The 24,537-nt window shown below is 43.6% G+C and overlaps 1 protein-coding gene across 8 annotated transcripts in view; it reads left to right on the top strand.

Annotated features, from left to right (window-relative positions):
• The first annotated feature begins 2,111 nt into the window (after nucleotides 1–2,111).
• Nucleotides 2,112–24,537, top strand: part of YLPM1 (YLP motif containing 1) — a 39,151-nt gene continuing 16,725 nt past the window's right edge. For 6 of the 8 annotated variants that reach the window (XR_009958470.1, XR_009958469.1, XM_062576150.1 and 3 more), the window contains exons 1-7: nucleotides 2,112–3,139; nucleotides 8,406–8,645; nucleotides 10,142–10,336; nucleotides 11,209–11,957; nucleotides 13,900–16,302; nucleotides 19,963–20,068; nucleotides 23,245–23,725. Coding sequence is in view for 6 of the 8 variants with exons in the window: in XM_062576150.1 (XP_062432134.1) it covers nucleotides 2,159–3,139; nucleotides 8,406–8,645; nucleotides 10,142–10,336; nucleotides 11,209–11,957; nucleotides 13,900–16,302; nucleotides 19,963–20,068; nucleotides 23,245–23,725 (5,155 nt within the window). In the remaining 2 variants the exon portion in view is untranslated. The remainder of the gene's footprint in view (nucleotides 3,140–8,405; nucleotides 8,646–10,141; nucleotides 10,337–11,208; nucleotides 11,958–13,899; nucleotides 16,303–19,962; nucleotides 20,069–23,244; nucleotides 23,726–24,537) is intronic. The other 2 variants (XM_062576151.1, XM_062576153.1) reach the window with 2 other exon arrangements.

The raw sequence follows: 24,537 nt of genomic DNA, 5'->3' as shown, positions 1-24,537 counted from the left end.
CAAATTTTCTCCTGTCTACCAAAGTCCTATTTCTTTGAGCTAAATGTAAGTATTACCATGAACATTTAAAGACAATGTTTGGTCAAACAAAGATTGAGAAGTATCAGATTGCTGCACCATAATTATATTGCATTAAATGTTATCAGCAAATGAAGTGAAGGAATTTAAACTAATCCCAACTGTGACACTAACTAATCCAGGAATAGATTAATTGTAGTAGAAGAGCAATTAGAAGCAGGAAGTGTCAAAGAGCGTGTGCTATTTTAAAAAATGAACTAAAACAGCAGGATGACATACATTAATGACATCACAGACCTGTAAAAGAACAAGAAGGCATAATGTGGATAAAAAGGATGGCTTTGGGACAAGGTGATGTCAGGTAAAATTAATAAAAGTATCTTGGTTGGGGAGGAGTCAACACTACTGTTTGCATCAAGAGATTTGGGTATCAACATTAACCTCTGTCAAGTTATTTGGAAATCATACCTAATTTTGGCCTCCTAGAGACAGCTTGGAAAACAATTGCTACTGAAAATGATTGAGTACAGATACTGCTTTTGCTTCATAGGAGAGGAGATTTCTTCACCATACTGATCAACCACAGCAAAGAGCAAGAATATTGTGAGAGACTTGATGTTAGGAAATAGCTCTGAATAAACTGGTCACAAAAAACCCTCATTCAGAGTCAGTCAGTCAGGAGGATAAAGCAAAGGATGTTTGCAAAAGAAGTTCTCTTTTTTGAGAAGACTTTCAAAAGTGCTTAGCCAGTGAGTAAACTGGCCCGAAGGGCTTGGGGATGTAAACGTGGAGAAAGCATAGGAGACAGTGATCTAGAAGTGCAAATGCTATCTGGAATTTATATCTTCATGGAGGCGCTCTAGACAGAAAAGGATAGTAAAGAATTCGAAACAGCTCTGGACGTGTCAAGCAAATGAAGGTATTTTTTCATAAGGAAGGGTTTGTGTTTTATAAATCGACTGCGAGCTCCTCTTTTCTTACAGATCCGTGTTTGCATGGTGCGTCACCGCAATGGACTCCCTGGGATCTAACAACAAATGAATACCAAGGCTAGCTTTTCCACCAGAGAGGACGGAGCTTTTACTTGTTCCTGACCATCTCTCACTGACTTTTCTTCCAACAGTTGTCTCTTCCCACTGGCCACAGATCCGTAATTTCCCGGCAGTGACCTGGAAATTGAGCATCCGGACAGTTGCACAGATAGTGTTTTGGAGTGTTTTGGAAAGGGTGCCAGGCAGCGGGACCGCGCAGCACCGCTGCGCTGCTGGCCGAAACACTAGCTGCCAAGCGTTACCGTCCAGCTGGAAATCCGCATTTAACGGGCCCTGGCCGCTCGCTTCCGCCGCAGCAGCGCAGCACTGCGCACGGACCTTTGCCGTCTGCGGAACATGCTGGCGTGTTTATCGCATGCTTAAGCCTGGCAAGCGGAACACAGGGGAAGTCTCCCCGCTCCTCAGTCGAACCGCTTCCGCGGGGAGCGAGGCGACGTCGCGCGGCCTGTTTGCCACCGCTCCCTCCGTTTCTGCCCGCCAGGTGTACCGCCCCCCTCGCCTCCTCCGGCGGGGATCACGCGGCCCCACGCCGCAGGCCGCCCGGGTCCTGCTCGGGCTCCGGGCCTCCCTCCCAGCCCGGCTCGGCTCGGCTCGGCTCGGGGCTCGCCGCTCCCCGCCGCAGGCAGCACGGAAACATGGCCGCCGCCGCCGGCCTGACCCCGCCCCTGCGGGCTCGCGCTAGGACCCCGCGGGCGCCCGCCTCAACAAAATGGAGACCAACAGCCTCCCCCGGAGCGGCGCTCTAGCATCTTTCCTGTTCCTTTTTTCGTCTGCCTCTCTTTTGCCCAAGCCGATTGGCGGTGAGGGGGGGAAGTGCTTTAGCGGCGCTCTAGACTGGCCTCCGCCCCTCTCTATGTGCCGCGTTGCCGTGCTCTCCCCCGCCCGCAGTAGCGGCGGCTGCCCGGTTGGGGGCGCCGCGTGTCGCGAGCGGCGCCGCTTGGCGCTCTAGCGCTCGAGCCCGCGCCTCTACTGCCCCGGAGGACTGGCGCGCCGCCCCGCGCAGGCGCCGTGGGCCGCACGCGCCGCCGCCGCCGCGGCCTGTGGAAGCGCCGCGCTCGGCTCGGCTCCGCCGCCCGCTGCCCCCCGCCATGTACCCGGCCTGGGGCCTGTACGGGGCGGCGGGGCACTACCCGCCGCCGCCCACCTCCATCCCGCCGCCGCCGCTGCCCATCCCGCCGCCCAGCGTGCCGCCCCCCGCCGTCCCGCCGATGCCGCTGCCCAGCTACCCGCCGCCGGGCCCCGCGCCCGCCGCCGCCGCCGCCGGGGCCGCGGCCGGGGCCTCCGCGCCGCCGCCGCCCGCCGGCACCTCGGGCTTCCTCAGCCTGCAGGAGCAGCACCTGGCGCAGCTGCAGCAGCTCCAGCAGATGCACCAGAAGCAGCTGCAGTCCGTGCTGCTCGGGCCGCCGCCGCCGCCGGGGCCGCCGCCGCCGGGGCTGCCGCCGCCGCCGCTGCCCGCCTCCTTCGCCGAGTGGCAGCAGCAGCAGCAGCCGCCGCCGCCCGTGCCGCCGCCGGTGCGCAGCTACCAGAAGCAGTTCGCCCACCGCGAGCCGCCGCCGCCCGCCCGCAAGCCGCCCGCCGCCGCCCGGGAGCGCGACGGGCAGGAGGCGCCGCCGGGCCACGGCGAGTGGGGCGAGCCCGCGGCCTCCTCGCCGGTGCCCATGGACATGGAGCTGTCGTCGCCGCCGCAGTCGCCGCCGCCCGCCGCCCAGGCCTACCCGCCGCCCTCGCAGGCCTACGCGCCGCCCGCCGAGCCCGGCTACCTGCCGCCGTCCCCGCCGCTGCCGCCGCCCTACGTGCCGCGGGCGCCGAGCTCGCAGCCGCCGCCCGGCTTCGCGGAGCCGCCGCCCGCCTACCTGGAGCCGCCGCCCGCCGCCGCCGCGCAGCCCTACCTGCCGCCGGCCTACGCCGCGCACCCGCCGCCCTACGCGCCGCCCGCCCAGGCCTCCCCCTCGCAGCCGCCGCCCTTCGCCGCCGCGCAGGAGCCGCCGCCCGGCGCGGGCAAGGAGGCGGCGGCCGGCGGCGAGGCACCGAGCGCGGCGCCGCCCGACCCGGCCAGCATGACGCCGCAGGTGAGGCCGCGCCGCGCCTGCAGGGCCCTCGGTGCCCCCGAGCCCCGGGCCGCGGGCGAGCGGCTTCCCGGGGCCCTTCGCCTCTCGCCGGCTCCGTGCCGGTGCAGCCGCCCCTTCCGTGCCGCGGCTCCGCTCCTCTCGCTTTCAGCAACTTCTCCCCTTCCCTTTCCCCCCGCGATCGTGTTGCAGGGCTCCGTCCGCCTGGTGACTGGCGTAGAATTGCAAACGCTCTAGGTCTGCCAGACACGGGCAAAACCGCACACGTGTTTCCAGTGCGGCGTCTGGTCGGCTTTTACCTAGAGCGTTTGGTGGAAGTACGTTCTGAGCTACTCGTCTTCGAGTTTGATCTTCTTGAGCAAACTTTCGGGAGACTTTGAGGGAAATAGTCTGAAATGCTTTTGAGGTGAAAAATGTGTTCTTTGCTGTTAACGCTCGTGCTTTTATGTGTACATCAGGGCCAGAAGCTCTGCAAGTGTTTAGCTTCCTCAGTGCGAGTAGTTCCACTGAGCTTGTTCATTAGGCTAGGGATAATCCAGTTGCTTAAGGTAAGACAGGCATGTTGAGGTCCTCAGCTGTACGTAGAGCTGGTCCAGATGCCTTGAGGCATGATTTTGAGGTTGGCTTGTATCATAGAATCATACAATCAGTAAGGTGGGAAGGGATCTCTGGAGATCATCTAGTCCAACCCCCCTGCTCGGCAGGGTCACTAGAGCATGGTAGACAGGGTTGCATCCAGGCGGGCCTTGAAGATCTCCAGAGAAGGAGACTTCACAACCCCTCGGGGCAACCTGCTCCAGTGCTCCGTCACTCTCACAGGGAAGAAATTCCCCCTCACGGTCAGGCAGAACTTCCTGTGCTTCAATTTGTGCCCATTGCCCCTTGTCCTGTCACACAGGACAGCTGAAAAGAGTTTGTCCCTGTCCCCTTGACACCCTCCCTTCAGGTACTTGTACACATTGATCAGATCCCCCCTCAGTCTTCTCTTCCCCAGGCTGAAGAGGCCCAGCTCTCGCAGCCCCAGTTGCAAGAACAAAGCTGAAGTGTGTGTTCAGAAAAGTTAATACACTTCATCTTTATAAGTTTACGACACACGTTTTTGGCAACTTGATCCTAGGATTCTGATTTGAAGCTAAGTTTGCAAAAATCCCATAGCATCATTTCAAGATCACAAACGTTTTAAAGTACTTAATCTCTGGGACACCTTTTAAATTATGTTCATGCATCATTGTGCGAATACATACACAAATGTTATCTTTTTAAGTTTGCACCTTTCAGTTAATCACTCTCAACCAAAATGGTGCTTTTAGTTCACAAACTTAGTTCTGTAAGGGTTTTTGAGGTACTAGTTGATCTTTTACAGTGATAGCAATGGGACTCATTCAGTTTTTTTGGTGACAAAACAAAAAGTTTGAGAAATCTGAAGTAGAAAGTGATGTTAATTCAGTGTTGAGGCTGCTTGCTGAATTCTTAAATTATTAAACTGAAGATTAAACTAGAAATTGTGATTCTACCCCTTTACAGATACTCATCATGAACTAGCCTGAAATTCCATGGATGTTTAAAATTTTTTACAGTATATAATTGTTCCTCAAACATTCTCTTCTCTCCAGAACAATCACAATTAATGCGTTACTGTAATGCACCCATAGAGGAAACAAAATACTAGCTGAAAAGCATCACCTAAATTTACATTTTCTGGTTTATAAATGTTTATGCATACAGCTTAAGCCACTTGTTGACACTCGTGCTGATTTAGTGTTAGTTTAAAAGACCTATGGTACTTTGCTGGTGACCTTTGTTAAAAGATACAATTTTGTGTGTCTTTGGCTGTAATGAGAGACACGGTTTTGAGCAGTAGATCCTTACACAATAGCAACAGCAAAACCAAAGCTTAGGGCTGCCTTCTTACTAGTGATTTTAAAAGCTGACTAGGGAAATACTATAACTTCTGTCCCCTTTAAGGTATTATTAAGTTTTTTTTAATTGATAATAGAGGACAATTTTCTCTTTTCTCATCCCACAATAACAATGGCTGCAGCCAAATAGTTTGCTGTTTTTTGTCTCCTAACATAGAAAATACTATGCAATTTATCATTAATTAATATTGTATTATTTCCATTTCATTTCTAAAAATAGTATATCGCTCTCCATGGCGGTATTGAGAATTTAGCCTAGTTTCTTATATGAGTATACAGTTAGAACAACTAACATTCTTTTGTTTCTCTACCATTAGAAACATTTTTTGGTAAGTTCTGTTGAAATGCCTGTGGCATCCTGCACTTGAAATTTAGGTACTGTATACTGCTATTTGTGTAGAGTAGTAAACAAATGTGTGGGTGGATACATACTCGTAAGTGTGCGTTTTTATATTTCCATTAAAGCTATTTTAGCTTCACCACATCACATTTCACCAGACTGCTGCACTTTTGAAAATCCTTTCCCTATTTTATAAAGGGTGCTAAACCATTCTTTTACTGTCTTTGCTGGGGAAGGGCCTGTTGTCCTGCAGAATAGACCTTGTGTTATGGCCTAACGTCTCCAGAGTCAGTGCTAAAAAAAAAAAACAAGAACAAAATGAATTTAGGTGACCTTAGGCCATAACACAGCAGCGTTCTCTGCTAGCCTATAGGACCAGTGCTGAGAACTGGAACGTATAAAGGCTTGCAGAACTGAGTAAAGAGACAGCAGAGGAGATGACATGTTACTGCAATTTGAGTCTTTGTCTCCTCTTGCTTGAACGTTAAGCCACTGTAACATGCACAGACCCCACTGTGTTGGGATTCTCCAATGGATCTGATTTACGTGTTTCAGAGTTGTGTTTTTGGTGGTATGTGCTCTGGTCAGGAGCTGATAGTGCTGAGTTCAGTGTTTTCCGCATGACAGGAGTAGTCTCTTGGTCAACCAAAGAGAGCAGAAGGCACGTATTGACGGTGATACCTTCCCTAGATTTAAGGACTGTGATCCTCTGGACTAGAAGAATGGCAGTCATCTTGAGGAGACCAGAAGCCTTCAGATAGCTGCACTTTTCACCATCAGGAGTCTACTCTACTAATGCTTCTGATGTGTTCAGACTAAGCTGTAGAAATCTACTTTTTTACATTTTTCATGCTTTTCAGTTAGAAACTGCCATATATATGTATTATTGACTTTATCTGCAGTGAAAAATACATGACAGGATATTATCAGTATTTAAAGGTTTTGTATGAGCTACTGATCGTATGATTTTTAGCCCTTTATCCATTTGTTAGAATGAGGAGGAAACAAAAAGGATCTGTGGGTGATGAGAATTCCATCGCAGTGGGGCAGGTGCTTCTCAGTCATTCATCTAGAAGCGTAACATCCAGCACTGTCATGTTAGATTACCTTCTAATGCCTTTTCAAAGGGATCACTGAATCCGCTTTTGCAGGGCTGGGGATGTAAGCTCCTCCCTGGTGTTGGATATAGAAGTAGTACTTATTACAGCATGTTGTTGGAGGTTTCTGAGAGGCTCCATGCTGAAGTTCGAGTGCACGCCTTGCGCCAAAGCCATCAGAGCTTTTCTGAGTCCTATTTGTGTTACAAAGACTCTTGGCAGAAGTTACTGCGGGATGAACATAAGGAGTATAGCCTCTCCTTTCATTCACCTCATCTCAAGTTACAGCTTTGCAGAAGTATTTTTTAAAAAATACAGCTGCACATTAAATTATGTCCACTAGACTGTTACCACTAGAAACCATCACTCCTATTCTGAGTATGAGGTAAGCTTTTAGAGGAAGCTTAAACTTCATATACTTCTTTTAAACCTGTTTTAAAATAAATCGAATGGACTGAAACTGAAGTTTTGAGGAATCTCATCAGACAACACCTACTAGTGTTGTTATCACACTTGCATTTTCAAATATCCTCTTCTCTTGGTTTCTTTTCTGTTTTTGAGTGGGATTTTTATAGGTTTTTTTCTTAACAGTGCATGACTGTATGGAAAAGAAAAACAAAGAGGATGTGAAAGATGTGGAGCAGTCACAGAATCTCAAAGTCACTGAGGCTGACATGAGAGCATAAGAATGGTTAAACTGGGTCAGACCAAATGCACAGACCTTCATCTGATCTTGTCTTTGTCAGTGACTGACTGTGACTAAGAGCAGATGCCTGGAGAAGAGTTTAATAGTGTATAGTGATGCTTCCCCACTGCCCTCTAACAGTTCTGTTTCAGGAACTGCCTTAATCACGATTGGTGTCTTTATTTTTAATCTGTCAGTGCATTTTTCTTCCATGAGCCTATGCAGCTGCATCTTGAATGCACAGAATTTCAGCACTTGCAGTGTTTTGTTTTGGGGAGTTCCGCAGCAGAAGACTCTGTTGGCTGAAGAGCTGCCTCCAGCTTGTTTTGAATCTCTCCTGTTAGTCTCATTTGATACCTGATAGTTCTTGTAGTGAACCATAGGTCCCTACTCAGATCTCTTACTATGCACCATCCCACAAGCATTGAGATATTCTTCCTTCTTTATGTTGGTGGCAGCTCACACTTAGAATGGTTTGAAGTTACTGCCATCTGCCAGGAGTACTCTTACTTCTAGCCTAAAATATGTAAAACTGAAAACTTAACCAGTTTCTTACTTCTTTAGGCATTGCTGTATCTGTTCACCTTTTCAGCTGTTAAGTGAAGTTTAATCAGAATTCAGATTATAAGTAACTCTCACTATTTTCTGTTTGCTGTTTGGGATTTTTTTTCTACAGCCTTTTTTTCTCCCTCCCCTTCTCACCCAGATCTCTCCATCACAGTTTCTCTACTTTTCATTTTCAGTCTACTTGATGTGTGTTATTCTCTGCTCATACTCTTTCTGGTTTTGCACATTTCTTCCTTTTTACAGCTCCCTTGTTTGTACGTCTCTCCATTTTCCCCTTCATTTCACCTAATTTAGTCTCTTAATAAATGTATTTTTGAATAAAAAGCACAAAAAATAATTGTGTTACCTGTCACATGCTTCTAGTAATTTGGTTTATTATTAACCATCTTTCTGCTTTTTGTTGTTGGTTTTGTTACTTGTAAGCTCTTTGGGATAGGAAATAAATTCTCCAGGGAGTACTATGCCTCACAGAGCCGTGTCTAAATTTTGATAAGATCTTTTGATACTCACTGCAATATTGATGATGATGAAGTGAGTTCTCAGATCTAAGCACTTCTCTGGAGTATGTTTCTTCTGCATGATTCTAGTGACTGTCTTGAATTGATTTTCGTGTCTTTTCCTGTGAAAGCTGTCTGTCTTAGAAATTTTCTGTTTATTGTAGGAACAGCAGCAATACTGGTATCAGCAACACCTGCTTAGCCTGCAGCAGAGGGCAAAGGCCCATGCTCAGGGACAGCAGCAAATGAAAGGCCCAGGGGTGGTGAAGGATACACCTGAGCAGAGAAAGTCTGAAGAAGGGAAAATGAGTGCTTCAGCTCAGCAGTCTGAACCTTCTCCACTTAACGAGTCCCTGCCTCCAGCTTCCAAAGATGAGTCTTCTCTTACGTCCAGTGAAACGCAGGTAGGCTTTGTAAAGAGATGCTGTTCCTTATGTTATGCTAGCTGAGAAAAAACAAAAAGCAGGAAAGTAATTCTATCAGATCCTCATGTACACTTTAATGATAACTAAATGTGGTAAACAATCTAAAAAAACAGTCTTTAAGTCTGTACTAATTAAAAATAATATATATCCTCATATGTAGATGTATGTAATCATACGCACACACTGACCTTGACTTGCATATTCTCCAGCGTTGTCATCTTTGACTATAAGAAATGCATTGTGGATTATGAAGTGCAAAATTAAGCATTCAGTCATCAGGGAAAGTTATATTTTAGACGTCATGTTTTCTTTTTCCCTTAATTCTGTCTCCTCTCTGTGTTTTATAATTTGTCTGAAAGTCAAGAACTTTGCACAGAGTATTTTTTGTTAGAGTGCTTAATGACAGTTACAATATAGTGGATGTTGCTTGTTGACTCTGATGTTTGAACAGATACTGTACAGTAATAGCTTACCCTGCAGCTTGTGCTTCACTGACTAACAGTGTGCAGCTTCCTACCATGTGGCAAAAGTTATGCACTTGGAAATACTTCACCTCATCATGAAAAAGTGCAGCGTGCTCAAATTTACTATGGGCAATAACGGAACAGCAGATCTGCAGTAATCTTTTACCTGTAGGTAGCTTGTGTATGTATGGAAGTCCTAATTCCCATCAGCCTAACTTTTAGATCAGACTATTCATGTTAAGAATAAATGAAATAAAAATCAACATTCAGCAGTTCTGGGTGGCCAAAACACTGAAATATAGAGTGACAAAGTAACAAACGCTCAGAAAGTTCCTGCAAATGGGGACTTTTTTTCTTCTGACAGAAGGGGCTTTACAGAATCAAAGAATCAGTAAGTTTGGAAGGGACCTGTGGAGATCATCTAATCCAACCTCCTTGCTCAAGCGGGATCACCTAGAGCATGTTAGACAGGGTTGCATCCAGGCGGGACTTGAAGATCTCCAGAAAAGGAGACTCCACAACCTCTCTGGGCAACCTGGTCCAGTGCTCCATCACTCTCACAGTGAAGAAATTCCTCCGCATATTTAGATGGAACTTCCTGTGGGTCAGTTTTTGCCCATTGCCTCTTGTCCTGTCACGTGGGACAGCTGAAAAGAGGTTAGCCCCATCCCCTTGATACCCTCTCTTCAGGTACTCGTACACATTGATCAGATCCCCCCTCAGTCTTCTCTTCCCCAGGCTGAAGAGGCCCAGCTCTTGCAGCCGTTCCTCATAGGGCAGGTGCTCCAGCCCTCTGATCATCTTTGCAGCCATACGCTGGACTCTCTCCAGTAGCTCCACGTCTCTCTTGTACTGGGGAGCCCAGAACTGGACACAGTACTCGAGATGAGGCCTCACCAGCCAGGGCAGGATCACCTCCCTTGATCTGCTGGCAACACTCTTCCTAATCACCCCAGGATACCATTGGCCTTCCCCTTTTTCCCTTTTTATAGTATTTGCGTTTTTCCCTAGCTCAATATTGAACCTCCTGATGACCCTGAAGAAGATTTGAGATTACAGCAGTTGCAAGCAGCAGCAGCTCAATGGCAGCAGCATCCCCACCATCGAGTTGGATTTCAGTATCAGAGAATAATGCAGAAGCATGCACAGCTGCAGCAGATAGTACAACAGTATCAACAGATTATGCAACAGCCTCCACACTTACAGGTGAACCACTGAGAAGATAGTATTTGATATATTTCCTGGATGAGCTAACACTCATGATCTGCTGAAAAATTAGTAGTTGAATATTTGTCATGGTCAGCTCGTTTGTCTAGCTGCTTTTTATGCGTGAGCAGGAGTCTATATTCCCTTTTCCTACTCTTACTCAACTTAAAAAAAAACATTTGAGAGTCACTGGGTGAAGTTTCAATAGGACAAGAAATGTAAGACTTTGTACTTGGCATAAGATTTTCAGATATACCTGGGTGATATAGGAACGAGCTGAGCATCACGATATGCGCACAATATTGAATTTGCTCAGCTTTGAACATTTTACTGCTAGAGAAATAGTTCACAAAAAAAATCAGGTAATCAGATGATTGCATGATGGGTAAAGTGGGTAAAGTGCCCTTTCTTACAACATTATGTAGTATAAAAATAATTATATGCGATGGTGATGAAGTAAAGATAGATGCCAAAAATCTCCAGTTAAAGTAATTAAAGAAATCACTGATGCACATTATTTTTGATGTAAATGATCAGTAAGAATTAAAAAAAAAAATAAAAACAAGCTTAGATAAGAATATAACTATTAACAATCTATAAGTATTTAATTAGAATTTGAATGCTGCTCTGGTACCATAAGTTGGTATTAGATAGTTGAGTCAACTTTTTCTGGTTTGGGGGAATCTGTATGTTAAGTATCTCTTTGTAGCTTGGCCTGTTCCCTTGTTTTAAAAAAATCTGATAGAGTAACCCCTAAAAATCTCAGATGAAATCAAGCCTGTGGGATATTAGTGCTTGTATCTGCATATAGTGAAAGATATTTCCTGCTTGAAGGAGGCTTTGCTGAACAAATTCCCACCTTTTTGTTGCAGACAATGTCAGTGGACATGCAGCTGCGACATTATGAGGCACAGCAGAAACAGTTCCAGCAGCTTCATAAAGACTGGGAGCGATCAATGAACCAACAATGGCAGCATCAACTTCAAACTTACCCTCACAAAGACCAGCTTCAGGAGTATGAAAAACAATGGAAAGCATGGGATGAACAGATGAAGGTGACCCAGTCTCATCTGCAGGAGAAAGTGAACTCACTCCAAAACCTGAAGACTCAGTACCCTGCAAATGCTTCGCTGCCACCTCCATTTGTTCCGTATTCTCAAACTGCTCAAGGTGGCATTCCTATTATGCCTCCTACTTTACCTTCAACTACACCTCCACTGGTCCCCCCACCTCTTTCTTCTGGGCCTCAGTTGTCTAACTCCTCTGTCCCTTCAGGATCCAGTTCTCAAGGCAGTCAATCTACTGAGACACCAAGGCCAGCTCTGCTTCCCACCCCTGGTACCTATGCATCAAAAATAGCTAGTTCACCTGTATCTTATCATTCATCTTATCATTCTCAAGTAAGTTCATCTTTCGGTTCTTCAGACCATGGAAAATCTCAAGTTCACCTTAGTAAACAAACTGTCTCTGTTTCATCTGAGCGAGGATCTGTGGAACTGAAAGCCTCTTCTGCAGTGTCTTCAACACATGGACCTACTATGCAGGATAAACCAGTGAGATCAGGTGGATTGCTTCCAGATCCTCCCAGAGGAGCACGTTTTGAAGGCCCCAGAGGTCCTAGGTAAGGGTGTTTTTGTTTTGTTGATTTATACATGTTCCAGACTAGAAGCCTGCAGGCTGCAAAACCCAACATCTAGTTCTGTCTGATCAAGACTGGTTGATGTGATGCATATTGATTCAAAAAAACCCATTGTCATTCCATTAAATTATTTCTGTATTTCAAGCTCTGCTAGATTTTACAATCATGTTTTCATGTTGCTTTATTTCCTTTTCTTTGCTTCCAAAGTGATTCTTAGTGAATAATAATTCATGAATTGCTAGTAGTGTAAATGAATCTGTTATAACTTGGAATAATTTTTTAATCTCCTTATGGTTTAAAAAAATGTTTCTGGTCCTGTTTTTTGGTGTACAGTTCTGAAACAGACTGTATTTCTGATTTGCTACTGTGTGTCTTTTATGTGTGTTGGTTTAGAGAGCTGGATTTTGTGACCGTGAGCTATGGACCATAAAAAATTCATAGAAAGTGCTTACAACAGCTTTAGTTTTGAGCATGTTTACAGTATTTAATTACTGTTACCTTCATGCATTCCAGCATTTTGGTTGCATGAAGAGACTAAAGCTTTATTAAAGCCTTCCCAAACATGTTTACTGTCTGTTCTCAATATAGGTATTATAAAACAACTCTCTAATGAATTTTTGATTGAACTTGGGATATTTTAATATTAATTGTGTTACCTGCTACTATGTCAGCTAAGAAGTCCCAGATAATGATTAGATATATAAAAAGACGCTCCCTTGCCCATTTTTAGCAATGAACCTTTCCCAAGAAGCTCTAAAAAATCTGCTTAAGCTAATTCTCCATGTTTCAGGAGTGAAGTACCTCTTGCCGTGTTCGACCTTTTCTCCTACCTGTTCCTTCCATGCAAAAGTTGACCCTGCAAACATAATTCAAAAAAAAAAAAAAAAAATTGAAGATATTATACCACTGCACTTTGTAATTTCTTCTTTTTCCTCCTATTCTTTTCAGCTTCTCTCTCTCATTCCAAATAAAGGCAATTTGGTTTAAAAGTACTTTCTGCTTTGTGTTGAAGTGTTCACAGATTAGAATTATTAAAACACTTCAAGGTTGTGTAAATGATCTCATTTGGTAAAATATTCACTAATACAGAAAATTCTAATTCTAATATTAATACAGAAAATTCTGCAACCATTCAACCAGTTTTGGTAACTGAGTAATAAGGAATCCGTATCCAATAAGACTCAATTGTGAGTCTTAAACATCCAAGTAATTCAGCTTCAGGTATAAGTTCTGTATTTGGAATAAAATGAATTTGATTCTTTCTAGCCTACTATGTAAAAAAGTATTTGAACTGATGCTTTAAAAACTGGGGTTTTAACTAGATGGGCTTTGTTAAATATGATTGTACAAATTATTCTTTATGCTGTTTTGCCTGTTTCCCATATTCAAGTCACAATTGTTATAAGTGCTCTCAGAAGGAATTCAAAAAGTGATGAAGTAAAAATATATTTGTTTTAGGTACATTATCTTGTATAGACCTGGGCAATATCATAATTTCCTGCACTTCCTGAAAGAACTGTGTTTATAGATTTTCTATGTTATGTTCATCATTGTAGTTAAGTAGGCTTGTTGAACAGTATCAAAAAAGTTTAACAGAAGTAGTTGAGTTCTGCAAAAGTTTTGTAAAACAAAAGTTGAATGCCTTTTTCAAATCAACTTGCTAGCTGTCCTTACAAGTCAAATTTCAATCCTGAGAAATAAGTCAAGTTTCTTTTTTAGGGTTGCATAGTCCACAAGTAGCTTAAACTGCTCTTCATTGGACAGTACTAAATTGACGACCATGTCTCTGTGCTTCTGTACTGGTTCAGTAGGATTTGATCCTAAGGCACATCAGAATATAAAAGTGATTTTCTAGGATAAAGATGCCTTTTGGAAGATTTTTGAGATACACACTTGACTAAAATTACCATTACTTCATGTGTAGGTTTGATGGACCTCGAGGAAGAGGATATGAGAAATTTGAAGGCTCAAGACAGAGGGGGCCTCGTTTTGACTCCCAGCGCTCAGAAGGGTACAGGTCACGTTTTGACCGACAGAATGCAGACGGACATTCTTCAAGTAGGTGGGGGACTATCCCACGAGGACCAGCAGCACAATTCTATACTTCCCAAAACACATCATATGCACATGGGTCCCGACCTAGTGGTCCACGGTGGAGAGGACCCAGGCCTCCTTTGGGACAGCAGCATTCACAAGCAGACTCAAGATCAGAAAACAAAGAGCCTTTCACAGACATAGCTGGCAATCAGCAGACTCTGAATAGAACTCAGTCTGCTCCTGATGCAAAAGGTGCAGGTTCTGTTGAGCCCAGTGAGGACCTGACCAACACAGAGCAGGAACCATCCAAACCTGAAGTCAAAGAAACTATTTCAGACCCTCCTAAAAAGTGGACATGGAGTTCACATGATCCTAACCAGCAAGTAGAAGAGTCCACAACAACTACTACACCAATTCAGAACCAGAAACCAACATCCCTTTCTAATAATTCTGTAGCTCTGCAGTCAGGTATTACAAGAGCAGGAGGTGTGATAACCCCTGTAACAGAAGATCAGGATTTGAATTCCACAGACAGTCAATTGCTTGCTTCAGATAGTAATCAGGGCCTACCTGGACCAGAAAACAGAGGGAAAGGGCCATTTATGCACGAAGATAGAGGCAAGGGACCAGTAGGCAGAGGAAGGGGACAGGGCAGACTGAATGATGGCCGTGGCAGAGGGTATGGAGATGGCCGTGGCTGGGGAATGGGCCGTGGCAGGGGGATGGGCGGCCGAGGGATAGGCAGAATGGACGGTGGCCGGGGAATGGGAAGGATGGACGGTGGCTGGGGAATGGGCAGGATGGATGACGGCCGTGGCAGAGGAATGGGCAGGATGGATGACGGCCGTGGCAGAGGGTATATGTACAGAGGCAGAGGACAGGCTAGACAGGCATCCTTCCGTGGCAGGGGTATGTTCAGGAGAGCAGGCAGCTGGGAGAGGATGCCAGACAGGCGGTCAGGCAGCAGGGAAAGAATGCCAGATGGACGATCAGGCAGCCGAGAGAGGGGACCGGTTGGACGGTCAGATAGCCGGGAGAGGGTTATGTCTAGCCGAGATAGAGAGCTAGTTGGGCGGACAGGCAGCCGAGACAGGGGACAGGCAGGCAGCCGGGAAAGAGGTCCTATCAGGCGACCAGGCAGCCGGGAGAGGGAGCCGGTCCGGCGGGCGGGCAGCCGGGAGAGGGAGCCGGTCCGGCGGGCAGGCAGCCGAGAAAGGGGTCCTGTTCGGCGGGCAGGCAGCCGGGAGAGGGGCCCTGTCCGGCAGGCAGGTAGTCGGGAGAGGGGCCCTGTCCGGCAGGCAGGTAGTCGGGAGAGGGGCCCTGTCAGGCGGGCAGATAGCCGGGAGAGGGAACCAGGTAGGTCTGAAACAGGCCATACAGATAAACCAATTCACCTAGGAGACGATTCAGACAAATTGCCTCCGTACCATCGAGCTGAGACGCTCAGGGGTCCTTGGAGTCATGAAGATGAGAGCATGCAGGAGGAATTTCCTTTAGATAATCAAGACGCCCCTCCTTTGGAGCATGAACAATTAGATGATTGGGAAGGAGAACAGTACTGGAGAGAGCACAACTCTGAATATCATGATGATTCTGTAGATCCCTATGATAGAGATGACAGGTTACCATCCCATCATTCATTGCCACCACTATCTCCTCTACCGCCACTACCTCCTTTATCATCTGATCACGACAGAAGAGATTCATGGTGGGATGACTGGGAAAAGCCAAGGGAACGAGAACTAGATAGAGATCTGGACAGGACTGGAAGATCCTCAGATATTTATGATCAAGATTTAGACAGAGAATGGGATAGAGACTGGGACATGAGACCTATGGATGATAGAGAAATGGGGAACCGTGAGTTGGATATCCCCCCTCTACCACCTTTGCCACCTCTTCCACCTCTGGACAGATACCGTGGAGATAGGTGGAGGGAGGATAGGGACAGGGATCATTATGACAGAGACCTGCGAGATAGGGGAGAGATAAGGGTTCGAGAGTATCCAGAGAGATATGACACATGGCGGGAGAAGCAAGACTATCTTCCTGAAAGGACTGATTGGGAGAGGGAACGACTGTCTGATAGATGGTATCCAGATGACGTAGACAGATTACGGCCTTTGGATGATCAGCTGGAGTCATCCCTTCCTCCACCTTCACATTCCTCTGATATACTGGGAACAGATTCAAACCTGGACTCTGAACAGTCACTGGGGGGAGTGATGGTCCTTAGCCAAAGACAGCATGAGATAATTCTGAAGGCTGCCCAGGAGCTCAAAATGCTTCGGTGAGTTGTCTAATCCTGTCATTTTTGAGGGAATAAAAATTGCTAAGTAGGTTTATTTTCATTTCTTTATCCATTTTGATAATTACTACATTAATTGTAGAATTTTGAGCTGATATACTTTGGTTGTATGGTATTGAGAGGGGGGACTAATTTCCTTCTGGACATCTTTGTGATAAAAGTTTGTTGTGATGCATTAGCATGTTGTAATGAGTTGACTCTTGTGTTTCTGACCTATCTTCCTCTTTCCTTCCAATGAAAATTAAATACACTGTTTGACTAGGAGTAGGTAAACTTTGATGTCCCAAGCTTTCCTTGAGACTGTGAATCCTCCCTACAGTTTCAGCTCGTAAGTTGGCAAGTCAGTCATACTGTAGCTTTAACCACCCCTTCCAGCAATTTGGATGTGAATGAAGCTTTCAAAGTCTTCTCAGGAATGGGCTGCCTTTGAGATTCAGAGCATTTTTTTAAATTGTTGACTGTGTTCTCTTCTGTGTTCTCTTCACGCCTTTTTCAGAGAACATAATACACATTTATAGATGTTCTCTTGTTTTATTATATTTTACATATAAAAAATACCAATTTTAAGGCTCTTTTGTTAAAAAATTATTCTGATTTTTTTATCAAAAGCTTATGTGAAGATTTTGGCATTTAGTATGACACTGGCTCCCTGTAGGGAAGCGCACATTACATACTGGGAGAACGAATGACGAATGTGGAACAAAACATTAGACTGAGACACCTTTCACCACAAACGTTTCAAGTTCCAGGAGTTCATTGTGTCTCACCTACTCAAATATTTTTCCAAGCCTGAAAATAACATTCACTGTTTTATTGGAAGAAAAAACTGTGCTGATTTACTCTTGTAAAACTCATGACCTTAGCAAACTTTGGAACCTCCATTTTGGATGTTTATTCAGTAATGGGAATTGCAAGCTAGATGCCACGAGAGCCTGTTGCCTGGTGCTTCTGCTGCTCATGCTCCTGAAGTGTGTTCTCTTCCCCCTCAACAGCTGTCCCATTAAATATCTCAAGTGGAGCTATCAGAACAGCGTGATGCTGTGGGTGCTTCCCCCCCCCCCCATGGATGATTTTTTTTTTTTTTTTTTTTTTTTTTTTGGCCACAACATCATCAAAGGAGCTCATGTGGAACTAGTTTTTTGGAGTATCTCCATCAATGCTTTTGTGGATGGACTTTTTTCCTTAACTAAAGAAGCAGTGGCCCCCTTCCACGTAGGCTATTCCATGTTTGTTACTTCTCAAGAATAGATCTATCTGTATCACCTGACTGTTCTTTTTATTATACTCAGAAGAGCTTGTTGATAATTGCTTTTTAATACTTGTATGTTAAGATCTACAGTAAGCTGGTTCTTTCACAAAATGGGATCTATTTGATTTTTGTATACTGCTCACTCTTTAATTAAGCGAGCTTTGGTTTGTTGGTTTTTCACAACGCACTTCGTCTGAACTCTGGCATCCTGAGTGAATAGTTTTGTCAAGTTTGACGAAACATAATAGTGGTGATAGGCAGCCAGGAGAAGATGAATGCAAGGCAAACTTAGAATGCAAGAGTTTGCCAATACCTCATTTTAAAAAGCAGCTACTAGGCTTTCTAAAGCTTTAGTAGATACTTAAGTGGATAATCTATTATTTATTTTGAAAGAAATATCAGCAGTGTCATAGGGCTCAGTAAATTGAGGAATATAAGAAGGAAGAGAGCATATACTTTCTAACCAAGTGTTTTCTTTGTGATTTGATGCATGGGTATAGGTGCATTAAATGTTTGGGTTTGAGTTCACAGAACATTAAATGTGTTCATAAGAAAACTGGAAAGATACAGTTCTTGCACTATTTTCAGTAAAGGAGATTTCAGGGGAGATTGTAAAGAAGAGAGGGAGCACCCTAGAAACAGAGATTCATATACTTCAACCTATTCACAAGCTATTGAGAGATAGCTAAGGATTGGTACCTAGAAAAGACAGGGTTTTAATTTCATGAGCAAGATATTTATGCTAAAATGATGGTTAATTATGTTGTAGATTACAGTGAATGTTTACAATCGTTATTACATTTATATTTAACCATGTTGAAAGTGCAGAGGCATTTTCCACTCTTCTTGAAACTTTTGTTTTCAGGCGAGTAAGAAAGCTAAGCCTCTGTTCCATATGGAAGGTCTTAGTTACACACAGAAGTGCAAAAAAAATGTTTTTAAAAAGGGATAGGAGAACTGTTATTCTGAAGAATTTAATCTTTCACTGTAATTGGGTTAATTTCGCAGGTGTTAGTAACAGTGAAACCTGTGTTATAAAGCAGTGTTTGCCAAATGTTTTGGATAAAGAGATCATTTTCAACTTCCTGAGGAGCTGAAACTTTATTGTGAGTCCTCAGGTTACCAGGAATATATTTTGTTGTTTAATGTGATTGACTGCAAGCCAACACAACAAACAAATGGTCTGTAGTTTGGGAATCATTGCCTAACTTAATAATTTATTAAGGGCTGAAATGTTTAAACATAGAAACATCAGGTTCTTTTAAGTGGCTGGTCCCAGTCTGAACAGTAGGAGTAACCTGAAAATAAGGAACCAACTTACAGTTCTTTTGAGCCAAGATTTATACCAGTAATCCAGTGCATAACTGCTTTCATCTCAGACTATAAAGCCTTCACCTGGCTTTGCTTTTATTGCATATAAGGCAGCATACTCTGAGCTGCATGGTGTTCTGGATTTATTATCTGTCTTAACACCAAAGGCAGGTGTAAAGAAGACGATATAGAAGAGCGTTCACAATTGCGTTGTTTACTCTTTGTACTCTTGGGGCACTTATCTGTGAGCCGAGTTCCCGTTGCGTTAAACATTGGGCAGATACGTTGCTAGTCAGGATGGTCTCGTTGTGCTTACTATAGAGGAGTCCATTCTTTGTTTTCCTTAGGCACTGGTTCAATATGCACAATTAATATGAAAAGAGAAGTAGTAGCAATAATAGATGAAAAGGTGCTAACAAAGAACTGAAAGGAAGGGAAGTCATATTGAACAGAGTTTTGTAATCTGGTGATTTTACTATTCACTACTGGTCTTGGTCTCTGCTCTATAGACTATGTATGGGTTGTATAGTAAATAGTATTTGGGTTTACAAAACAATCAAACAAAAGTTAACATCAGTGCTTTGAAATTAAATGTCAGAATCTATGTTGTGCTTTATGTTGGCTTAAGTATTGTCAGCGTGTAGCCCAGGTGAAGTCACTGAGAGCACTTAGGCACTCGTCTTCATTGGCCTTCTGGATTGCAGGGCAGGGATGGGCAGAAGCTAGAAATCCAGCTTTGGACTTTGTTGTCAAAGTGGAGTGGCTCTGGCCAAGCACAGAAGGAGAGCTAAATGTCACAAAGAAACGTTATGATCAAAAAAGGAGACAGATAGTATATTTTATATATACCATCTCCATTTATATATGTAATACCTCCATGGTTAGGTGGGTGCAAACCCCAGGGGATTTCTGAATCATAGTGTTGACTATATAGAGGCTGCCTATATCCTTTTCTTCCTTGGACTTGGCCCTTAACACTACTATAATATGTTGTTTTCACTGTGAATGTTGATTTCTTTAATCTTTTGAGTTTTCACTTAAGCTACATGCTCGTATAACACTTCCGTGTGATTCATGTTCAGAGAGCAAAAAGAACAGCTACAGAAGTTGAAAGAGTTTGACCCTGACATTTCAACACAGGACTCTCCTCGATCACAGAATACAAGCACAAGGCCAGGTTCCTTTCAGGTAAATTAATCTTATGTTAAATTAATAACATGCTGGTGTTACTACTGTAATGTGTATCTCAGATCAGTTCTGCACTCTGTATTTTACACCTGTATTTTCCAGGAACAAAGAACAAAACTAAGCAAAGTGACCAGGAACCAAGAAAAATCCTTACTTAGATCTTAGTCAAATCTCACAAAAGCGTACTTGGATAAGCCACAAACATATGGAAACAAATTTTTTCTATTTGGAGTTTATTGAAGTACAAGTTAATCATGAGTGTCTTATGTACTTAACACTACATTGCTTCTCGTGTCTATATTGCTTTATTAGCACTGCCTAATCCAATCAATTCCTTTAAAGTAGGTGAAAAATAGATGCAGTTGGTTAAATTGTATCCTTGGAGGTAAGATCCTTGGCGGTATTTTATTTCAGACTAAAACATTTCTACTTTTCTCTGTCTAAACAGCATGCAGCCTACACTGCATGAGAGGCAGAGAAAGTCATTTTTCTTCTTCCAAGGCTTATCAATATTCCTTCACACTGTGGTTCACTGGTGAAAGCATTGAAAATTTTGTGACTTTTTGCTTCAGCTATACCTACAGAAACATTCATAAGCTTCTTCCCCACATATATTAAAAAAAGGGTCTGTGCCGTGTTCTCACCTTTTGACTTGAACTGTGTCAAGTTTTTTAGTTGACTCCCTGTTAAGCATTTTCAGTCCTTCAGAACTTCCTCCTATTTTCCTAGGCTTTAGCTCTCAGATGACTATTCTCTACTGAACACTGCTTTTTTTCTTCAGGTTATTGCTCTGTTTGTTCTATTCTCGCTGGTCTTCTTCAAACCCTGTGTTGTGAGAGTTTTGCAATCTAGAAAGCATCATTGCTGTTTTCATTGCTTGCATGTAGAGTATCCGCCAGGCGAGTGTTACATATGTGTTAAATAAACCATATGATAAGAGAGGACAGCTACCTCACTTCTGAAAATAACTCTCAGTGAAGTCTGTAAGTTCAATTTCAGAAATAATCAGTGTGCAGATGACCTGCCTAGTTGCACCCCTCAGCCCTGAGGTGTCTTGAACTGCACTTTAGAAAAGGAAAATAGTGACTGGTCTTTGGAAGAAGCTTTCATTGCTAGAAGAAAGAAATCTAAATTCCAATTTGTTCCATATTCTCTGAGGCATCTTTGTGTGGAATGAGTGCTAAAAATTCTCATCATACCAGTCATATACTGACCTTAGTGCTGCAACCATAACTCTAGACCTAGCCTGCTCACTTAAGCTGAACGACAAGTGCCAGAAATCATGTTGTCCCTCTGCTCCACAAGTTCTTTCAGGATTTCGAAGAGCTACTTCCTGTACTCATCATGAAAGCAGGATTTCTGATGGTCAGACTTCTCTCTGTGGAATAACCCCTCAGCAGCACTTAACCTTATCAAACTTATGTTGAGGAAAAGTAACTTTATGGTTTCTTTAGATTTTCCATAGCCTTTGTTATTTGTTCAGTCTACCATGTCCTCTGAGCATGACCTTCCGGGAACAGTGGCTCGTGATGCTCAACAGCATAGGTTGCTGTTGTAGGATGATGTGCAAGAAGAGGTGAGCCCTTCCAAATAGGGACATAAGGTAAATGAGAAGACTCTCCTATTCCCCACCTAACTAGATTCTGATACTGTACTTGAATCCTAGGTTGCTCTACTTTTCTTCCTTAAATTAATCTAAAAGGTCTCTTCCTCTTTGAAAGGCTTAAATGAGAAAGTTGAGGTCTTCATAGTTCCATCAGAAACTTGCATATTTCCACCGTGAGTTTGTTAGCCTTTACTTGTTTGCTGTCTTTACTGGAGATTCTGGTTGCCCTCTGGAATATCATGAAGTGCATGGAGGCTTGTGTTTGTGTACCTCCATGATTTCATCTCTTGTTTTGATGGAAGGTATTCCTCTGGTGCCTATCTCACGGTTGGCTCTAGATTGTCTTCTCAGCTCCTTATATTTGATATATTTGATAATTCATACCTGGTCAGAACTAGTGCTACCAACAGTACTTGTGCTATCATCTTTACTCACATTTATAAATCCCTCCTCAAATGAATAAACTATTTTTTAATTATATGTTGGAGATATCTGAATTGGTGCACAGTCTTTGATATTCTTGATATTTTTCCTCATATCTTAACCCCAGTGTTACTGCTACTGATAAATTTAACTTTATAGACTTCTGAGCCTGATATTTAGCTGGACAAAGCTTTGTTTGTCCTTCAGTCCAGAGAAGTGGTATGCAGTGAATGAAGCAGTGTGAATTTTGATTTTGTCTGGTTGACTGCTTCCTTGTTTCCAGTGTCTGTAAAATAAAATAATGAAATAAGTTTGCTACCAAGAACTGCAGCTTCCTTTAGGAAGTGATTTTACACCTCAGCTTTGGTATTTTTTATCTCAGAGTATATCACCCATTTGCCTAGGTGTATTCAAACATCTGTTATCTTTCTTAGGATTCCTGCCTTCAGATTTCTGTCCTGACTTTGACAAACTATCATTACAAGATCAATCTTTGTATCTACAGGCATTCTCCAAGTTTTGTTAGATACTGCTAATATACAGGCAGCTGCCTGTAGCTTGGCATCTGCTGCTATGCTGCAGAGATTCTTGTGACACAGTATGTGAGCTTCCCTGGAGTGGTTTGGTTCACGAAGGGATTTTTTTCATCACTGGGCAGCACCTCCCCATTGCTTACATTGGTCTGATGTTGATTTCATTAAAGGGCTGCCAGGTGATACTACTATCTGGAGGGTTTTTCCAGTGACTTCCAGAAAGAAGCTGACCCTATCAGTCCTCTTGTGCCTTATCATGCTGACCTGCTTTTTGACTTTTTCAGCCTCCTTACAGGCAGCAGGAGTCTTTGCAGACAGTAGAAGTCTTTGGGAATGAAACAGTAGACACTTTTGAACTGAGATAGGCCTTCAGAGCTTAAATTGATAAGGTTATTTTGAAGGAGAAAATAGGCAGTATTTAAGCCTTCGTTTAGTGAACAAACACCACTTAATTCAGGCTGCCATTTCTTGAATATGTCCTCCTAACTGTAGTACCTTGATCAAGGTACTGGAAGAAGCTAATGATATAGTTACAGATTGCCACTGTGCTTGCTTACGGAGGAAGAGAGAAGGTTAGTTTACAAATCTATATTTAAAGTGCTTTCTGCATCTAGGTTTCTTCTCAGCTATCTTCAGAGACACCAGTAGAAGCCCAAGCTATTAAACCTTCTCCTGCTGTTATTATAAAGCCTCCCGTGTTGTTCAGACAGCCCACCCCTGTGACAAGACCAACTGCCCCACTGACAAGGCCAACTACACCTATGACAAGGCCACATACTCCAGTTTCTACTCCATCTACAACCCCAAGTCATGGTCAGTCTTTAAAACGATCACCTTCTGCTGTGGAACAGGAACGCTGGGATGAGGATTCCTTCCATGGACTCTGGGACACAAATGAGGATAAAGGAGCAAATATGGAGTACGAATTATGTAAGCAAGAATCAATGCTGCCTCCACCAGTGTCCTCTCCCGTGAAAGTACCTGCTGTTCACACCTCTGTTTCATCAGGTGTACCAGTATCACTTCCTCCAGTTATTCCACCAGTTCCTAAAGCACCTATAATTCAGCAAACCGTGGATTATGGCCACGGCCGAGGTGAGTAGTAGAATGTATTTGTTGATCTGTAATAGAGAGTGAGTTAGACAGGTTTGCTGCTGCTTAAAGTAGTGTGCAACCCAAAGCATGCCATATATATTATACTGTTAGCCTGTGGGTTGCGTACATCATGATCTAATGCTAATCAACTCAGTTTTAAGGAGCTGGAAAGCTCTCTGGGTTTAATTTCCCCACTTAAGTAATCTACAGCCTTGAGTTTAATGTTCACTTCAAAGTTCATGTGAATTGTATGGTGTATAGCCACATCTGCTTCCAATAAACATCAACTGAGGTGATCACATCAGCATATTATGTTTAGATTTATATTGATACTTTCTCTTATTCCTTTTAGAGCTGAGCGTGGAAAAAAATATGTTTAAAAAGTACTTTATATTGTTACAGTTCTTAGCAACAATATAGTAACATAAAACAGACTGAGTACTGTTTTTGTTATGTATATGCTGCTTAATGTGTATGAGGTACCTACTCCTTCCAAACAGGGAGGGAGATGAAAGTCCCAGTTCTGAAGAGCATGCCCTCTAAACAGGTATTTAACTCTCATCAAGAGTGTTATCAAGGCTAAATTTTAACATTAGCTTTTTAATAGAATCCATTTCCTTCATTCATACAATATTTAACAAGAGTTAAATTGTGTCATTTATAAGTCCTTAGACTGTGCATTGCTGTTTAGAGAACTTTCTTCTCTCTTTATAGGATGCCACAATGTGAATTAAAGCTGTATTAATGCCATTAAGTTTTAAGCTTAATGGCATTAAGTTTTAAGCTTTACTAAAAGCTGTTAGATAAATTGT

The sequence above is a fragment of the Rhea pennata genome, chromosome 5 (genome assembly GCF_028389875.1).
Source record: "Rhea pennata isolate bPtePen1 chromosome 5, bPtePen1.pri, whole genome shotgun sequence".
NCBI classification, from domain to species: domain Eukaryota; kingdom Metazoa; phylum Chordata; class Aves; order Rheiformes; family Rheidae; genus Rhea; species Rhea pennata.
Note: the sequence above shows the minus strand (reverse complement) of the source record. Positions and strands in the feature narration are given on the sequence as shown.